This window comes from Poecilia latipinna, unplaced genomic scaffold (assembly GCF_001443285.1).
Source record: "Poecilia latipinna isolate Pla-1442-1.1 unplaced genomic scaffold, P_latipinna-1.0 Scaffold536, whole genome shotgun sequence".
Taxonomy (NCBI): Eukaryota; Metazoa; Chordata; class Actinopteri; order Cyprinodontiformes; family Poeciliidae; genus Poecilia; species Poecilia latipinna.
Window position 1 is genome coordinate 446,111 of NW_015113152.1, and position 17,702 is coordinate 463,812.

The 17,702-nt window shown below is 37.0% G+C and overlaps 3 protein-coding genes and 1 long non-coding RNA gene across 4 annotated transcripts in view; 1 reads left to right on the forward strand and 3 right to left on the reverse strand.

The window, feature by feature from the left end:
* LOC106952747 (uncharacterized) overlaps window positions 1–16,791 on the forward strand; it is a 37,814-nt gene extending 21,023 nt beyond the window's left edge. The window contains exons 2-4 of the long non-coding RNA XR_001426045.1: window positions 1,110–1,227; window positions 9,572–9,683; window positions 16,550–16,791. This is a non-coding gene — a long non-coding RNA (uncharacterized LOC106952747). The remainder of the gene's footprint in view (window positions 1–1,109; window positions 1,228–9,571; window positions 9,684–16,549) is intronic.
* LOC106952745 (toll-like receptor 13) lies at window positions 873–4,774 on the reverse strand. The gene is made up of 3 exons (XM_015041063.1): window positions 3,365–4,774; window positions 2,263–2,380; window positions 873–1,345 (listed from the first exon to the last, which is right to left on the reverse strand). The coding sequence occupies exons 1-3, from the start codon at window positions 4,767–4,769 to the stop codon at window positions 1,126–1,128; spliced, it is 1,743 nt and encodes a 580-aa protein (XP_014896549.1). The 5' UTR covers window positions 4,770–4,774; the 3' UTR covers window positions 873–1,125.
* Window positions 4,747–7,424, reverse strand: LOC106952746 (slit homolog 3 protein). Its single transcript, XM_015041064.1, has 2 exons — window positions 7,359–7,424; window positions 4,747–5,881 (listed from the first exon to the last, which is right to left on the reverse strand). Exon 2 carries the CDS (start codon window positions 5,834–5,836, stop codon window positions 4,766–4,768), a length of 1,071 nt encoding a protein of 356 aa, XP_014896550.1. The 5' UTR covers window positions 5,837–5,881; window positions 7,359–7,424; the 3' UTR covers window positions 4,747–4,765.
* On the reverse strand, window positions 8,951–15,274 carry LOC106952743 (toll-like receptor 13). Its single transcript, XM_015041060.1, has 4 exons — window positions 15,126–15,274; window positions 11,879–14,323; window positions 10,591–10,708; window positions 8,951–9,801 (listed from the first exon to the last, which is right to left on the reverse strand). Exons 2-4 carry the CDS (start codon window positions 14,301–14,303, stop codon window positions 9,561–9,563), a joined length of 2,784 nt encoding a protein of 927 aa, XP_014896546.1. The 5' UTR covers window positions 14,304–14,323; window positions 15,126–15,274; the 3' UTR covers window positions 8,951–9,560.
* Window positions 16,792–17,702: the final 911 nt, after the last annotated feature.

The following is a 17,702-nucleotide window of genomic DNA, read 5'->3' on the forward strand; positions in this document are numbered from 1 at the left end:
AACAAGACATTGAAATAAAAAAACACTAGACAGAGCTGAACAGATGGCACAGAAAATTAAAAAAAAACTGTTGTAAATTTTGCTTGTATGTTGTTATTCCACATGTCAACATAATAGTACTCTAAAGTTTCAAAGATCTACAGTGTTTGCATGAGAAAAAACTGCCATTTTTTTCCAGGTCTGCTGTCAGGTTGAGTCCGACCTCCTTTTCGCTCTTAAATTTAATGCGTTTAACTTCAGTAGAAATCCTCCTCACAATCAGAAAGAGGAACATTGCAGAAAGCTGATGAGATGTGTGACTTCCAGTTTGCACAGAAATGCATCGTAGTCTAATTATGTCTGCAAGAAACTCAGTCAAAAAAGAGGGGGCAAGTAACAGCTTTCAGTTCCTTTGACAGAAACACTCAGCTATTCTTTGCAAAAGATCTGAAAAAAACCGTGAACTATGCTGTTTAATGAGCAAAGGTTAACTTGTTGCACATTGGAAGACAGCGCCTGGAGGTTTTTCATGATGGCAATGCAAAGTTATGCTTCATAATCACACATGAAGAAAAACAAAGATTGTATATTCTTACATTGATTTACATATCTAACAACTTTGTCTCACAAGCTCTTTCTTAACTATGTAATGCTATGGCAGTTGTACAAATGTTTGAAGGACAGTGTCGTAGGTTGTCGTAGGCTGTATCCATCTTAATGCATACGTCCTTTTTGTTTCGTTTATTTTTATTGCTATTATTCGTTCTCTTATCCGGTTATTTTGCACACACCAATGTTTGTTCTGTGTGCAATAATTGGTGAATAAAAAAAAAGAAGTCTGAAGGAGCTGAGTTGGAGAGTCTCGAGAAGCTCCAAGGAGGAGCTTTGCCTTGCGGGCGGAGCTAGGTCCACCCAGGCATTTTGCAGAGCTGAATGGTTGCCATGGAGATTAAAGGATTTCTTACTCATGCATACCTGGAGACAAAACTCCAAGTATGTTTTTGAAAACATAAAATGATGTGAAGCACAAAAAAATTATCTTACATTGAACTAACCCTTTAACACCCTGGAATAAAGTTAATCTATGGTTAATCTTAACCGTGATTTTACAGCTCTTTACATTTTCTCAGCATCCTGCTGGTCCGGTCAGAGGTCCGTGTTTTCAGTGAGAGCGCCCCCTGTCTGCAGAGCTCTCTGGACGTTCTGCCAGAAAACCTCTGGATGTTGTGCAACCTGGGGCCAGCTCAGGTAGGTGCGCTTCTTCACCAGCTTCCTCATGCGGTAATATGGAGACAGATGACGAGCAGGAATGTTTTCTAAAAACAGCAGGACCAAAACATCCTTCTTCTCATCAAACAGGCGAAAGCTAAAAGAAGTCAGGTGAAAGAGAGATATCATTTGTCAATATTTGTGAATAGTGATTAGTTATAGCTTTAATCCATTCAGTGTAATTAGTGCACTTTTAATCTTGAAGGGCAATATTATTGCCTAAATGTGAACAAGAGTGGTTTGGGGATTAAGTGACAATGTCTGGTTATGAATTATTGCTAATTTGATGAAAAACTAGTGCAAAAATTATTACAAATTTGATAAGTTTTTGTTAAGACAGAGTTTTGCAAAAAAAAAAAAAAAAAAAAAGAGGGGCTATAAGAAAAAATAAAAATTACAAAGGATTTATTCCACTCCAGTCGTTGATCAGAGACTGCACTTCCATAAATCTCAATATCTATGTATATATATGTTTGATTTTCATGAGCTGTAAACCCTAATTGCCACAATTAAGAGATGAAACCATTTAAAGCAGGGGTTTCCAAAGTGTGGTCTAGGGGCCATTTGTGGCCCTTGAAATGGTTTTGATCAGCCCCCTGAGAACTGTAAAAATTTGGCCAACAAACCTGAAATCAACTGAGGACTCCTCATATTTTGAAATTGTGTTTTTCTTTTAATAAAGGCAGCAGTCCGAAGCCGTTTTAATGTTTTGGATCTTTAAGGATTTATATATTTTATTAAAATGTTGCTTATTATTGAGCAGGTGAAACTAAAGAGGGAAAATCACAAACAAATTTTTTCATTTTTAAATGCTACAATCCGCATGGTTCAAAGTTTAGGAAAAAAGTAGCAGCTTATAGTCCGGAAAATACGGTACCATAGGTGAAATTGGATAATTTCCACGGCACACCTGACGATCACTCACGGCACACTAGTGTGCCTCGGAACAGTGGTTGAAAAACACTGCCATAGAGTTATATTCTTGTTGTTTATAAAAAGAGACAGCGCCCCCACCTGGCCATCTGGATCTCTCTGGAGCACCATTCGCTCTGCAGGTAGCTGCGGCTGATCACACAGATGGTCTTCCTGCTGCCGTAGATGGCATCGGTGATGTTCTCTATGATGGGTTTACCTGTGGACACACATGTAGTGCATTAAGTGTATGTTTTGTCATTTCTGATTTTAAAAAAAAAGAAACAAACGGAATATTAGCAAACAAAAGAGAATTGTTAAACTTATTTTCTAATTCAACAAAACAAACTATAAAACAAGACACAAATTGACAGGTAAAAACAATAAATCGATTGCTTTCTGATGTTATTGTCATTAGGACCCTCCTCTGATAATGTAATGAATTTATGACTTTACTGGCATATAACATAATTTCCTGTTGAAATATTTATACTTAATATTGTTTTTTTTTATTATTATTATTTGTGCTTTGCAAGGAAAATAAAACAACAACCACCAAAAACTTTAACTTAGATGAAAAAGAAAAAAATAATTTTATTTCCTAAAGGGCGCTATTAAATTGAAACAAAAAATTTTCTAATGCAAAACTTTCCTTCATTTGTTGGCTTAAGTTTACTAGTAAAGGTGCGACCACCTGGTAGCAGCTTTGGATCTTAAAGCCATAATTTGAAAATGGCTGCAAACATATGTGTAGTTATACAACAGTACATTTTTGAAAGTCTTCTGCACAAAAAAACAAGAATACATCAAATGCTTTCTGAATGGTGAGTCAGGAAAACAAAACATTTCACTTGTCTTTTATGGGAGATATGGTACAGTGCCTGGTCGGAACTCAGATTGCGTTGCTAGGAGACGGGCTGGGCCTTCCTGGGGTTGCTAGGTAACGGGGTGGACTTCTCTGGGGTCACTAGGTGAAACGGGTAATTTTCCACACACTAAAAAAATTTAACTTACAGCTGAAACCAAGCTGGGAGGTTTTTAAAAGCAGTAGAGACCCAAATGGGAGTAGAAAAATGTGAATTTTTCATAAAATTTCCAGATTAAAGAAAATTATGTAAAAAAAAATTTCACCGAAATTTCTCAATCCACCACATCAGTTATTCAACAGTATCGTCTTGGCAATAAGTGAAAAGTCTTTATTTACCTGGTTGGAAGTCTCTATGGTGCAGACAGAGTCTCCAGCCCTGCTGTCCCTCCAACACTGGGAGCATTTCTCTGTAAACCCAGCCCTCATCGTGGACGTTATAGGACACAAAGGCGTCAAACCGATGAAGAACTTCCTTTTTCCTTCTCTGACTGTCATAGAAATAGGCCAGGAAGAGGTGGAAGGTGTAGGTGAGATGCCACCATAGGAAGTTATAGATGAACGATGTGAGAAGAGTCAGAACAACCAGACAAGTGCTGGAAATGAAGTAGAAAAATCTGCCATCGTCCCAGCACAAATGAACGTCATATTCTAGTAACAAACTTTCTCCTTTATCCACAGATGAGGAACATTTATATTGATGAGCGTTTACCACCTGTGTCTGCTTATTGTTCTTCACCCATTGGATAAAGCGTGCGTTTGAGCAGTTACAGGTGAATGGGTTGTTGTCCAGGTCCAAGTACGTTAGAGATGGGAAAGACTTGAACACAGTGTCATTAATCACAGAAAGTTCATTGTCAGTCAGTTTCAGGAATCTGAGTGCTGTAAGGTTGGCCTTCACCAGAAAATCCAAAGAGCTGATGTTGCATTTGGAAAGCTCAAGACTGTGCAGGTTTGGGATTGGAAGGAAGAGTTCTGGACCCGCTTCTGAAAAATCAGTCTCTATGAATGTCACACTCTTGAGATCGGGATTGAACCAAAACATGTCTATAGAAGGAGCTTCAGTAAAGACGTTGACAACTGTAAAATTCTCCAAATATGTCATAGACCTGTGTATATCTGCTAATTGATGTGGAAAGCAAAAAAAGTTGCAGATTGCTGTGTATCTTTTCATTGATTTAAAGACCACAATATCTCGAGAATAGTTTGTTTGAAGACTGCTGAAAAGGTTTCGAGGGTTCAGTTCTATTGTTAAATTTTCCAAGAGCTTTAATTCCCATATTCTGTCACGAGATGAAATATTATTCTCCTGTTTATTGACTTTATGAAATGATCTTTGTGTCATCCCATCAAAGAAAGTTGTTCCTAGATCCAACTGTTTCAGGGATTGGAAACCAAGAAAATCAAGTATTTCTAGGAAAGCTATTTCATTGTGATTTATGTTTAAAATTTCAAGCTGTGGCAAAAAAATGTTGTTTTCAAATGTAATCAGTTGATTAAAACTCAGATCCAAAAGCTTTAGGCTTTCAAGATTTAGAAAAACACAGTAATCCACTTGGCTAATGCGATTTCTCTTCAGGTAAAGCTCTCTCAGTTGTGTTGTGTTCTCAAAGTCCTCACAGGTCAACTCTAATATGTAATTGTAATTCAGATTTAAGATCTCGAGGGAGCAGAGACTTCTCGCATCATGTGGAACTTGCTTTAGCTGATTGTCACAAACGTTTAGCGATCGGAGATGCTTCATTGACCCAGTGACCCTTGAGGCAGTTCGTCTACATCACTTTTTCTCACGTCAAGCGCTGTGAGTTGAGAACAGAGTGCAAGTTTAACAGGCAAATTCTTGATATGACTGTTAAACAAATCCAGCTTCCTCAGTGTTGGTATTTTACAAATTGTAAATAGCAGTCCTTCGTAAACATGCATCTTCAGGGCTTCTAGTCTTAGATGGTGTAAAGAGTCAAGACTCTCCAGGACTTTTGTGATCCCTTCGAAAGAAAGAATAGACCTCCCGAGATATAAATACGATATGTTCCTCAGAAACTGTTTGTCAGGGATTTCCCATTGCAGGTCTTTGTAACAAAAACACATAGATATCTCTATTTTCTGGAGGTAAGGAAAGACAGGTGTAGAGATGCTGAAAATTGTCAGGGAATCACCAGAAATATCCAACTCTTGGAGATTTGACGACTGATTCAGCAGCAGGTCTTTGGTCTCAAAGGAAGTAAAGCTGTTGCATTTAAGTCCAAGCATCGTGATTTGAGGTAACTGTAGGATGGGCTGAATGTCGGTGATCTGTCGAAGCCTGTTGTTTCCTAAATCTAGAGTTTGTAAGCTAGTGAGGAACTGGAAAGCTGTTGCATGAATGACCTGAATACCATTGTTGTTGAGAAAAAGCACAGTAAGGTTAGACAGACCCTGAAACATGTTGCTCATCAGGACATTAAGTTTGTTATTTCCCATGCAGAGAGTTTGTAGAAACATCAGATCGATAAAAGACCCTTCATCCACTTGAGCAATTTGATTTGACGTTAAATCCAGAATTCTCAACTTTGACATGCCAGAAAAATCTCCTCCATTAATTTTCTGCATCCAGTTGTTGTTCAGGTTCAGTGAAACAGCATCTTTAGGGATGTCTTTGGGGACATTTTCAATTTTCCTGTTCGCACAGTCCAAAGCCATATCAGCGGAGGGATTCTCCTCGTAACGTACAGAGCATTTTTTCAGTACGTAAGGAAGTGAAAGATTGAAATTAACAACAAGAAGGAGAATCTGCAGAACGAAGCATGAAGACGGAGGTCTAGCAGCGGCCATTTCTTCAGTTTGAGGTGGCTGACAATGTCATTCAAGAATAATTACCTGCATGCAAAAGTCACACAAATGTAAGATCAGAGATGGGTAGAGTAGCACTACTTCAACATATTAAATATGTCTAAGTAAAAAATATCAATCATTACCCCATCATCCGGACCAAAATAATTTTGGTATTTCAAGATGAAAAAGACAATAATTCATATTGGTAACAAAAAATAACAATATCAGGCAAAAAATACCCAATTCTAAATCAGTTTTTGTTGATAAAAACTTTGTAAACTTTAACAAAATCTGCAGGCGTGTTTCTTCTACACCCTTGTCCCTCAGTGGGGTCAGGAGGTGCTGCTGCCTCTCCAGCCAACGTTCTGGGCGAGAGGCTGGGTTCACCCTGGACAGGTCGCCAGTCTATTCCAGGGCAACACAGAGACACACAACCATGCATACACACTCACACCTAGGGGCAATTTGGAGAGGCCAATTAACCTGACATGTTTTTGGACTGTGGGAGGAAACTGGAGTACCTGGAGAAAACCCACACATGCACAGGGAGAACATGCAAACTCCATGCAGAAAGACCGGGGCTGGGAATCAAACCCAGAACCTTCTTGCTGCAAGGCAACAGCTCTACCAACTGCACCACTGTGCAGCCCGTTAAATTTACTCGTTTGGTTAAAACAAGTGGATAGAGAATCCAGAAATTTTACTCGAGTAACAGAATCAATGCTTTATAATAAAGTTGCTCAAGTGAAAATAAGAAGTATAGTGTAGTAAAAATACTCCTAAAAGTATTTTTTCCCAAATAAAATTTGTCCAAGTAAATGTGCCTAGTTTTTCGGTGTAACTTAATCTGATGTAACCAGCAACTATTATATTACAAAACAGGATGTAGAAGTTTAAAACTAGTTAGTCCAGATTTACATGGCTCATTATTAGCACAAAACATCAAATTTATTTTTAAAAAGTGAATAAAACTCATAAAATAGAAACTAAATTGTTAAAAATCTACACATAATTTCAAAAACAGAACTACTGAAAAAGTTAGATGCATTATTAGCATCATAAAAATCATTCAAACCATAAAAGTGACCACAGTTACACGAACAAATCAGAAGACATCAAGAGCACCAGAATGTCTGTATTTATGAAAATAGTGTTGGCCAATATAAACTTACAGAATATACAAAGTAGTGCAGAGAAATGCTGAGTACTAAAGGAAAAGTCAGACTCGTCATGTTTACTTTGAACAAGAGATAAATGGTTGGTTGGCTGGCATCCACAAAAAACCTCTTTCAACTCTCAAATGGATCTTTTTCACTATTTCTGTTGCTGAAAATTGTTCAAAATGTAACTATTTAGTTTTTTTTGCTGTTGTTTGTTTTTATTTAAGGTCGTTTCCAGCTATACTCTCAAGAAGAACAATCTCATGTAAAATAACTTTAATTTGAATTTAAATTTAGTCTAAATAGCGATTGTTATTGTTGATAATGAAAAGAAGAGTATCTGTTTCGTTTCTGGTACTCACAGTTGATGTCTGCGTTGCATTATTCTGAAGTGGCACGGCAGGTTTTTCTTTTTGAGTTTTGTGTCATGTCTTGGTTCTTTAAATAAAAAAACAGGAAGCCACAAGTCTTATCGTATGCTCGCTCTGTTTAACTTCTTTTCCTTCGCTGAAACCCCCAAATGAAGACCAACTCACTGTGGATGAATCTATAAATCCATGTTTAGTTGTCAGTGTGAATGTTTGGATGATGTTTAAACAAAGTTAGAGTAAAACCAAATATAGGATATAGTATAGAGATGTTATTAACACAGTGGCATTGTCAGGTTCTGGGGTGTTTTTATGATTTTCTGCGTTCTTAAAAACCCTTTGATCATTTGATATTTTTCAGTCTGTTGTTTTAGTTAGATATTTATTATTTATTTCTAGTGTTTAGTTATCCTTTTTTATGGTTAGATTTATGTTTTCCCATCTCCCCTGTTGGCGTTTGCTTCTACTTGCATCACTGTGCCATCCCTCTCTTTGTAAGTTTATTATCTTTTTCGTTAAAATAGCTAACTACTACCTTCAGCCTCTTCTGCATTTGGATTCAACTGCTGCAACATGACAGGCGGCTAAGTGCAGCTTGAAATAAATGTAATTTTCTGCTTCTAACTGGGAATTTTTTTATATTTATTTGACATATTTTTTTGACGTTAGCAGAATATTGTCAAAGTTTTGCGCACATTTGTAATGGAAATGCAACTAAAACCACTGAATAGTTGACTAGAAAATTTAGAAGAGAGAAAATGTCACATCTGATACCTCCCAGGAATTCACCGTAATTAAATTTCTGAAACGATCCTTTGATAATGCAGTACAAATTTTCCAATCCTTTCATTTTCAAAGTTGTTTCTTTTTCATTTTTCTCATTTATTTCCTTTTATTTCAGACTAAAAGAAGGATGAATACTTGGCAACAAACACCACACACCAGTTTTATTTACAGATTCATTCTTCCTCCTTTTATTTAAGGAACTGAGTAAAACAAAAGTACAAATTTAAGTTCTGCCTGCAGCATCATTTTTAGCAACAACTTCTTGAAAAACTTTACATTGCAAAGACCACTAATCTTTTCATTGCTTTTTTTATTTATTGCTGTTTACTATTAGAAAATTAATGGAAAATTGTACTAAATGCAAGCCAAAAATATAAAAATAGTTAATGCAAAAGCATTAAAACTGTCAACAGAAGCTTAAAGTAATAATTATGTGAACCAGGGGAGTCAAACTAATTTTCAAGACAGATCATGAATGCTCTTAAAGGGCCGGTTGTGCCAGAATGCATTGATGAAACTTGAACATCTTTTCAATCCCTCAAGGATTTCATGAGTTTTGTGATTTATTTTGCAGTAGAAAATGTTTGTGGTAATAGTTTAGAAATATTTGCGCTTCTATGTATGATGATAACATTACTTGCTGTATAATTATGCATCATAGCATCAAGTGAGGCAACTCTTCAGTGGAAGTAAGAAACAGTGCCACCTCTAGGTGGGAGTAAGCCGTCACTTAGATCCAATGTTTTTCACTAACTTTCCGGAAAATTTGCAATAAACTCACAATTCTGCATTAACGTGGAAAAAATGCAGGAATTTGTTTATTTTACGTTGATTTTCATGATAACTCACAAGAAATTGGAGGAACTAATTGTTGCAATTTGGCAGTAAACAAAGAAAAACTGTTATATTAATTGATAAAATCATATTTAAGCACACTGTTATCTTGATGGTTCCAATTATGTGTCGATTAAGAGTCTAAAGGGCTGCACAAAAAGCTATGGCGAACCGGATTTGGCCCCCGGGCCTTGAGTTTGGCACATGTGATGTAAGCCATTCATTCTTTCCCTGCGAGGAGCAATGGTCACAATATATTAGAAGAAATAAAGATACACCACAAACCTGATGTAAAAAATTAGGTTAGCAATAGCAAAAAATGACTGATCCACCCTGGAAAAAGGAAAAACTGATGCCATAAACATAAAAAAAAATGCTCGACCCACTGTTTACAGCCAATCTGTACATTAATTCATGCTCTGATCTGACTTATTTGTGGTACGAAGAAGAAATAATGTCGGCTGTTCTCCATTTTTGCTTTTAAATGTTATGATATGATGTGCATTGTGATTGTACAATTTGATTTGTACTTTTATTCTCAATATTTAAGTTACATTAACAGCCATTGTTCATTTCTCAAATTCCAGCTGGTCCGGTCAGCGGGTCCGTGTTTTCAGTGAGAGCGCCCCCTGCCTGCAGAGCTCTCTGGACGTTCTGCCAGAAAACTCCCGGATGTTGTGCAGCCTGGGGCCAGCTCAGGTAGGTGCGCTTCTTCACCAGCTTCCTCATGCGGTGATATGGAGCCAGATGGTAGGAGGGGATCTCCTCCAGAAACAACAGAATCAGAACATCTTTCTTCTCATCAAACAGGCGAAAGCTGCAAAACAAAAAAGAAAAACATAATAATCAACCTTCCAGACTTCCCAGCTCTTCTTGGACAAACTTCCATAAAATGGTAAAACAGCCGAAACACTGAGTGCCTTTAAGTCTAGACTAAAAAGTCGACTGTAGACTTGATTTTGAAACATTATGAATGAAACACTAACCAACATTTTGATGTTGGACAGTATTTGGGAAAATGTACTGTAAAAATGTAATCAACAAAATTGTTGATTGTTGTGTTTTTATGATGTAAAGAACTTTGAACTGTTGCTGAACTGTGCTATAAAAATAAAATTAGATTTGATTCGAATAGTATTACATTTTATTCATCTTGTCTGACTAGGAACACTGCTACTTTGCTCAGACTATTATTTCATCTGGCCCAATAATAATAAATAGTACTGTAATACCTATGTTGTGTTAGCAGGTGGCAGTAGTGGAAACAGAAAGATAAATTTAAATTCAAGCTAAAATGATAATAATTTGGCTGAAAGTTCTCCCAAAAAACACATCTCAGGTTTTCCATTACATCCTGTAGGTGTCACCAGTGAACCGCAGCTGTAGAAATGTGATAATCAAAATCATGAAATGGTGCACCGCATATTTTTGTCTGTACCTGTCCGTTGCAGACATTTACAATTTGGCATAATCCATAAATAACTGCATAAAACGTAACAATTTTTTTGCACGTTGTTCTCTCATGTTGCTCTCTCAAAAATTCTATAATCTTTTCTTGAAGACAGAATTGTTATACTTTAATTATTCAGAAAGACAGCGCCCCCACCTGGCCATCTGGATCTCTCTGGAGCACCATTCGCTCTGCAGGTAGCTGCGGCTGATCACACAGATGGTTTTCCTGCTGCCGTAGATGGCATCAGTGATGTTCTCTATGATGGGTTTACCTGTCAGACGCATTAGTTGTTATTTGATTGGAGTTTTTCATGGTAGGAAATGAAAAGAATAACAAAACGTAAATGAGAAAATGGTTGTGTTTAAAGCTGCAGTATGTAACTTTTATAAAAGATATCTGTCACTTAATGCTGCGTTCACACTGCAGCCTGAAGTGACCCAGTTCTGACTGTTTTGCCTTAAGGCGACCTGTATCTGATCTTTTCATGACAGTCTGAACAGATCGGATTTTTTACGCATGCGACCCAGGCCTGATATCCGATATGTATCTGATCTTTTCACTTGTGATCGGAGTCTGTATCAGGTTGTATTCAACCGACCTGAAAGTCAGTGATACTCGACAAACGCCACTGGGGGCCACTGGAGGCGCCATGATGGATGTCTGAAGTGAGGGATGGGAGAATTGAACAGAGCAACTGAAATTGTTTTCATAAGTTGTTTTTCAGTGACAAACACAGACAAACTAATTTGTCTGTGAACATAACGCTCCTGGTTGGAGCTCAAAGATGGCGATACTGACAAAAGTTGGAAATAGCTAGCTTAGAGCCCATACCTCCTCCCTCCTGAGGTGTTGATCAAATTACAGACTTTGCCTGAATTCACACCACATTATTTATATCACTATGTCATAAGGAGCGTTTCTCCTCACACCGGAGGAGCCTTTAAAACGGACAAAAGACGAGATGCTAACCAGTTTTTCCAGACATGCTAGGCTACATGACGGTGCGGCGTTATCTCCATGGTTACCAACGGTTTGACACATACCTTCTCCATAAGGTGGTATTTGATATCTTTCATCTACACATAAGGTAGATGAACGTTAATCTTCTTACCTTGTAAAAAGTGTTCTCTGCAATCCGCAGTAACATGGAGGGCTGACAGTCACTGTTAACGGCTACTTTCCATCGTTGCCGCTTCTTTCCTCATTAATGGTTAAACAATAAAATGACAAGTTTGGTTTCTATCCCTACCAGCTGATGGCGCAGCATCCTGTGACCATTTTTAATATGAAATCAACTAAATAGAAGCGATATTAGGTTACAGATGTCTGTCTTTAGACCAGCTTTACAGGACCGCATTGGTTGTTTTGACGTCTGTCATGGTGGAGGGGCGGAGTTATGGAGAGCGTGACGTCACGTGCAAAGGGTCAACCCAGAGTTTACCTGGTTGGAAGTCTCTGTGGTGCAGGCAGAGTCTCCATCCCTGCTCTCCCTCCAATACTGGAAGCATCTCTCTGTAAACCCAGCCCTCATCGCGGACATTATAGGACACAAAGGCATCAAACCGATGAGGGTCTTTCTTTCTCCCCTTCCTGCTGTCGTAGAGAAAGGCCCAGAAGAGGTGGAAGGTGTAGGTGAGATGCCACCTCAGGAAGTGGTAAACGAAGGATGAGAGGAGAGTCAGAGCAACCAGACAAGAGCTGGAAATGAAGTAAAGAAAGCTGCCATCGTCTCGACATGACTGAACATCAAATTCTAGTAACAAGGCTTCTTGTTTGTCCACAGGAAAGAAACATTTATACTGATGAGCGTTTACCACCTGGGTTTGGGGGTTGGTCACTACCCAATGGATGAAGCCTGCGTTTGAGCACTCGCATGAGAACGGGTTGTTGTCTAGAGCCAAGAACCTCAGAGAGGGTAGAGACTGGAAGACTGTCTCGTTAATAACACTGATCTCATTGTCAGTTAGGTTCAGATATCTGAGAGCAGAAAGGTTGGCCTGGACCAGAAAATCCAAAGACCTGAGTTTAGACATGGAGAGATCCAGGTGCTGCAGGTTTGGCAGTGGTAGGAAGAATTTAGAGCTTAAGTATGACAAATCTGTCGATGATAACGTCAGACTTTTTAGCTGGAGGTTCAGCTCAAATGTTTCCACTTCATAGTAATTTATATAGATATTCAAAACCGTAACGGTTCCCAAATCTCCATAAGCTCTGAGCATTTCCCTAATTGTATTAAAGGGCACCCATTGGGTATTGCTGCTTCCGATTAGAGTTAGCTGCTTCATTGTGTTAACATCACTAAAGGGTTTATCATTGTTTGACTGAAGACTTTGGAAAGTCCTGTCTGTATGTAAGTAGATTGTTACATTTTGAATGTTCTCTAAGCCACTGAAATAAGGTACGTCTACAAAATGATAGGTTTCCACCTTCAGTTCTTTGAGAGACTTTAAATATTGAAAAACATCTGTCTCCAGATACCTTATGGGGTTGTGGCTGATATCTAAGGCCTCAAGTTTCTGCAGGGAGATTTTGAAAGAATCTCCGAATTCTTTCAACTTATTGTTACTCATATCCAAAACCTTTAGATTGACGAGGTTTTCAGTAATACACCTCTCCAGTTTGGTTATGTGGTTTATGTTCAAGTAAAGTTCTTTCAGACCCGTGGTGTTGGAAAAATCATCGCATTTCAACCCATACATGTCATTTGCACTCATAATCAGGATCTCAAGAGTCGAGAGGCTCCTTATGTCACCTGGAACTTCGGTGAGGAAGTTGTAACCCAGGTTTAAGAATCGCAGCTGCATCATTGATTGCATTGAACCTTTTGACAGTTTATCCATGAAAGTATCTTCCAGGTTAAGTTCTCTGAGCTGGGCGCATGATACAAGGTCAGTAGTAAAATTGTGAAAATGGCTTTGGGAAATAGTAAGCTTCCTGAGTGTTTGTATTTTGCAGACTGCAGGTAGCAGACCCTTTTCAATCCAGTTATCCACACATTCAAACTTTATATCTCTCAGTCTTTCAAGACTTTCCAGAACTTTATGGATTACGTCAAAAAAATCTGATGCTACGGCAACATCCAAGCTTGTTATGTTCTTCAGTAAGCTTTTGTCAAATAACACCCATTTTACACTATCTGTGAGTAAAACGTCTACTGTCTGGAGGTAAGGGGAAATTTTCCCTATGATGCTCAAGATTTTCAAATTAGAATTAGAAATTTCCAACACTTTAAGACTCAAGGAGAGATTCAAAGGGAGATCTTTGGTGTCAAAAGTAGTGAAGTTGATGTATTTTAAGTTAAGTGTAAGTAATTGCGGGAGATGGAAGACTGGTAGAATTTCTGCAACTTTCTGAAGTGGAATAAAGGCGATATCAAGAGTTTGTAAGCTGGTCAAACACTGGAAGGCAGATTCATGAATATGCTGGATCTTGTTTCTGCTGAGGACCAGAACTGTGAGGTTGGACAGGCCTTCAAACATGTTGGCTGTCAGACTGGTAAGTTTGTTATTTCCCATATCAAGTGTCTCCAATAAAACCAAGTCGATAAATGACCCTTGTTCAACGTAAGCAATTTTATTCACTGTTAAATTCAGATTTACCAGCTTTGACATGCCGTGAAAGTCTTTTCTGTTAATACTTAGGAGCTGATTGTCTCCAAGTTGTATTGACGAAGTATTTTTAGGGATGTAATCAGGGACAGTCACAAAGTTCATGCTTCTACAGTCCACAGAAACATCAGCAGAGATGTTCTCCTTGTAAAGTATAGTACAGTTTTTTAATGAAAACGCCAGCAAAGGGTTAACAGGAAGCAGCAGAATGAAAAGATTAAGAATAAAGTATAAAGATAAAGTATTTATAGAGGCCATGTTTATCTGAAGATCATCACCTGCAAAAGAAAAATGCAGTGGAAGAATAACACTTTGGTTAGGATCACCCATTTAATCCCATAAGCAACAATTGGTGTCAGATATTTTTCTAACTTCTTGAAGGTCTAAAAGTGTTTTTTATTTATTTTTTTTATTTATTTATTTTTGGCTTTTGGCTGATGATTGAAGTTATAAAACAAAATAATAGGTTGTATACTCTAAGCAATATCAATTTAATGTAGGTAGTGTTAATAGTCACATAACCTTTTCACTTCGTACCTTTACACCGGGAGTGAATATCTGCATAAGAGGAAGTCAGTAAAACACTTTAATAAACAAATAAAACTAAAATATCTTGTATATTTATTCTTTAAAGAGTCTTCTACTGATGCATAATGAGAATTTCATCCCTGCATGTATCAAAAAAGAGTAAATGTAAGCATAGCAACAATTATCACATAACCAGCATCAAATGTAATGTAATTTATGCATTATTAATGTAATAACGCATAAATATTATGCATTAAGGAGGTCCAGGGATTGACATGCATTCACTTATTTTGCAGGAAATAAACTGGGACTAAACAGGTTCAGTTAAGTGACCTTTCACATTTCGCCTGAGAGGTTCAGTCAATGTTTCATGGGTGTTGACTGTTTTTTCCAGTTGACTGGTTTATTGTTGTGGAAACTGCTGAAATAAAGCCATCGGTCCCTAAAAGCCTAGCCTGCCATACATATACCCAAACAGCTTTTGGTATGCCAAATGAAAACCAAAATTAGATCTTGCATAAAGATAGGCTAAGAACAAATTTTAGTACTCACAGTTTGATGCCCAAAGCTGTAAATGTCTGAACTGACGAGTTGCTTCACGTCTTAACACCAACAAAAAGGAAGCTATGCTCTCCCTACATGTACTGTTCAGTGTCTTCCTCTAACAGCATTTTAGTACTTTAGTTTTAATGCATCAAATATTTGGTAAATTTAGTTAATAAGAAGTAGAGATGTTGTATTCTGACATTAAAGCAGGTTGATGATGAGCACTTATTATACTAAAAAGGAGTAATAATGTTTTTGTTTGATAAACCAACAATAACTACCTGAACTCCAGAAATGTGGAGTCCATTAGAAGCTGTACGACAGTGACACCTGGTGGACAGAGGAAAGAAGACAAGCTCATTCAGCAACACTGTAAAACTTAGTGAAGGTGGTTTAAATTGAAAATGAAAATCCACCTGCTGCCTTGAAAATTCAATTCAAATTGTTTTGCTTTTAACTCTGAAATTAAAGATCATGAAGTCGATTTAACAAGAAACAAGTTTTCTAAACATTGTTTTTTAAATTCATTAATCTTGAATTGTGAGTTTTAACTTAATGCTGCAACGTAAACCAAATAATTATTTCACAATATGCAAGAAAAAACCTGCCCTCATCTAATTAAAGAGCCAGATTTCTCTATTATTTTACTCACAATATCAAGTTAAAATAAATACTTATTTTACTTTAGAATGATTTAAATTCTTGTTTTACGTAGCATGAACAAGATTTCAGATCTGATGTTGAATTTTTTTAAACATCCCAAAGAATTCTGCTCAAAACATTTAGTGTGATCAGGACATTAAAATGAACATTTGTCTTAATAAAACAAGACTCAGTTCAGTCTAACACACTTCCATCTCAGGATACACAAACATGCCGCTAAGCATTCTGGGAAATAGTTCTTACGCCTGTCTTTTTCCTCTCAGTTTTTAAAGTGCTAACTCTTGTTTATTCAACTCTTAGAGTTTTGACAAAATTAATAAAAAAGTTAACTTATTTTTCACAAACTCACATTTGGGTTCAAAATCTAAACTGGAGACATTTATGTGACTTTTAGAGTAGAAGATAGTAGACACAACTAAGTGCAGCTCAAATGTTTTACAGTGAATATTCACATCACTAAAAAATAAAATAAATAATAGAAACACACATCAGTTTTCTTCTGATATTTCTGTTTGCACTTCTGTTTCATCCAGAGGAGTTCATGAATGACTTTAACTCACTTGGCATCTTTAGTGATGTGATTTTTAATCGTATTTTACAAGAAGTAAAGGTTCATTGAGAAATGTTCAGTTTTTTTAAGCATTGAAATTATTATAAAAAGAAATAAGTGCGATGGTTTCACAGATGAGGATTTGCATATATTCCTGATTTATCTTTTATTTCTTAGAGATCTGTGACGTCTCTCATCGTCCTGCCGGTCCCAGCAGCAGGTCCGTGTTTTCAGCGAGAGCGCCCCCTGCCTGCAGAGCTCTCTGGACGTTCTGCCAGAAAACGCCCGGATGTTGTGCAGCCTGAGGCCAGCTCAGGTAGGTGCGCTTCTTCACCAGCTTCCTCATGCGGTAATATGGAGACAGATGATGAGCAGGAATGTTTTCTAAAAACAGCAGGACCAAAACATCCTTCTGCTCATCAAACAGGCGAAAGCTGCAAGAAATCAGACAAAAGAAAAACAGTAAAGCTATCAAACACTGTCTTGTAGTTGCAGAACACTTTCCAAGAACATTAGCCTAATTTTATTTAAACATTTTATTTAAATCATAAACCTGAAGAGTTTTCTAATCAAACTAATTAGTATTTCTGATATAAAAGAAAATGAAACTTTGCAATACCTTATTTTATCAATCTACTTATACACTGAGCAGCATACAGGCCTTTTGCATTCATGTGAGAGTGGGGAGAACACATTTAGCTAAACTGTGTGCAAGTTATATTTTCTATATGGTTTTTTTATGTCTGTATGGACAGAATAATGTAGAATAAAAGGAGAAAAACCAACAAACTTTTCTTCTCATGTTTGTTTTTGTAGCATCTGCGAGCCCTGGTTCATGCTACATTTTTGGCTTTGTTTGTGTTCTGTCCACTAAGTCAAATTAATCAGTTTGTTGCAACAGGATTACATGAAACATTTATGTTCTTAAACATCTTTGGATATTTATGTTTTACTTGTTTACCATCATCCTCATCCAGCGTTTCTGTTCCCAACTCCAGTTATTTTAAACCTTTATTAATAATATTAGTTNAATGTACCTGAAAAGTCATTTTATTACACTTTGTTTCTCTTGATCAACTTTAGAAAGTAAGAAATACAATAAAAATGTCCCAGTTGGATATATTTGTTGTTTGTTGGAAAATATAAAATGTTTGTCAGTGATAATGTCCTATCTAGAGTAAAAATTTATATTTTGTTAAAAGATAAAATGTTTTATTGAGAGACAGCGCCTCCTATAGGTCCATAAAAATTCATAGGCTACACATAATAAACATTCTGAATAATAAAATGGATGAAATAGATAAAATTTTGCTTTACTTAGACAGCTGATATATTTATATCTAAAAGAGCTTTATTCTTGAGATTAACAG

Coding starts and splice junctions, on each gene's coding strand:
- LOC106952745 (XM_015041063.1), bottom strand. CDS start 4,769: ATGAAGCATCTCCGATCGCTAAACGTTTGTGACAATCAGCTAAAGCAA. Junction 2,381..3,364: donor CCATAGAGACTTCCAACCAG/GTAAATAAAGAC, acceptor GTGTGTCCACAG/GTAAACCCATCATAGAGAAC. Junction 1,346..2,262: donor AGAGAGATCCAGATGGCCAG/GTGGGGGCGCTG, acceptor GACTTCTTTTAG/CTTTCGCCTGTTTGATGAGA.
- LOC106952746 (XM_015041064.1), bottom strand. CDS start 5,836: ATGGCCGCTGCTAGACCTCCGTCTTCATGCTTCGTTCTGCAGATTCTC.
- LOC106952743 (XM_015041060.1), bottom strand. CDS start 14,303: ATGGCCTCTATAAATACTTTATCTTTATACTTTATTCTTAATCTTTTC. Junction 10,709..11,878: donor CCACAGAGACTTCCAACCAG/GTAAACTCTGGG, acceptor TGCGTCTGACAG/GTAAACCCATCATAGAGAAC. Junction 9,802..10,590: donor AGAGAGATCCAGATGGCCAG/GTGGGGGCGCTG, acceptor TTTGTTTTGCAG/CTTTCGCCTGTTTGATGAGA.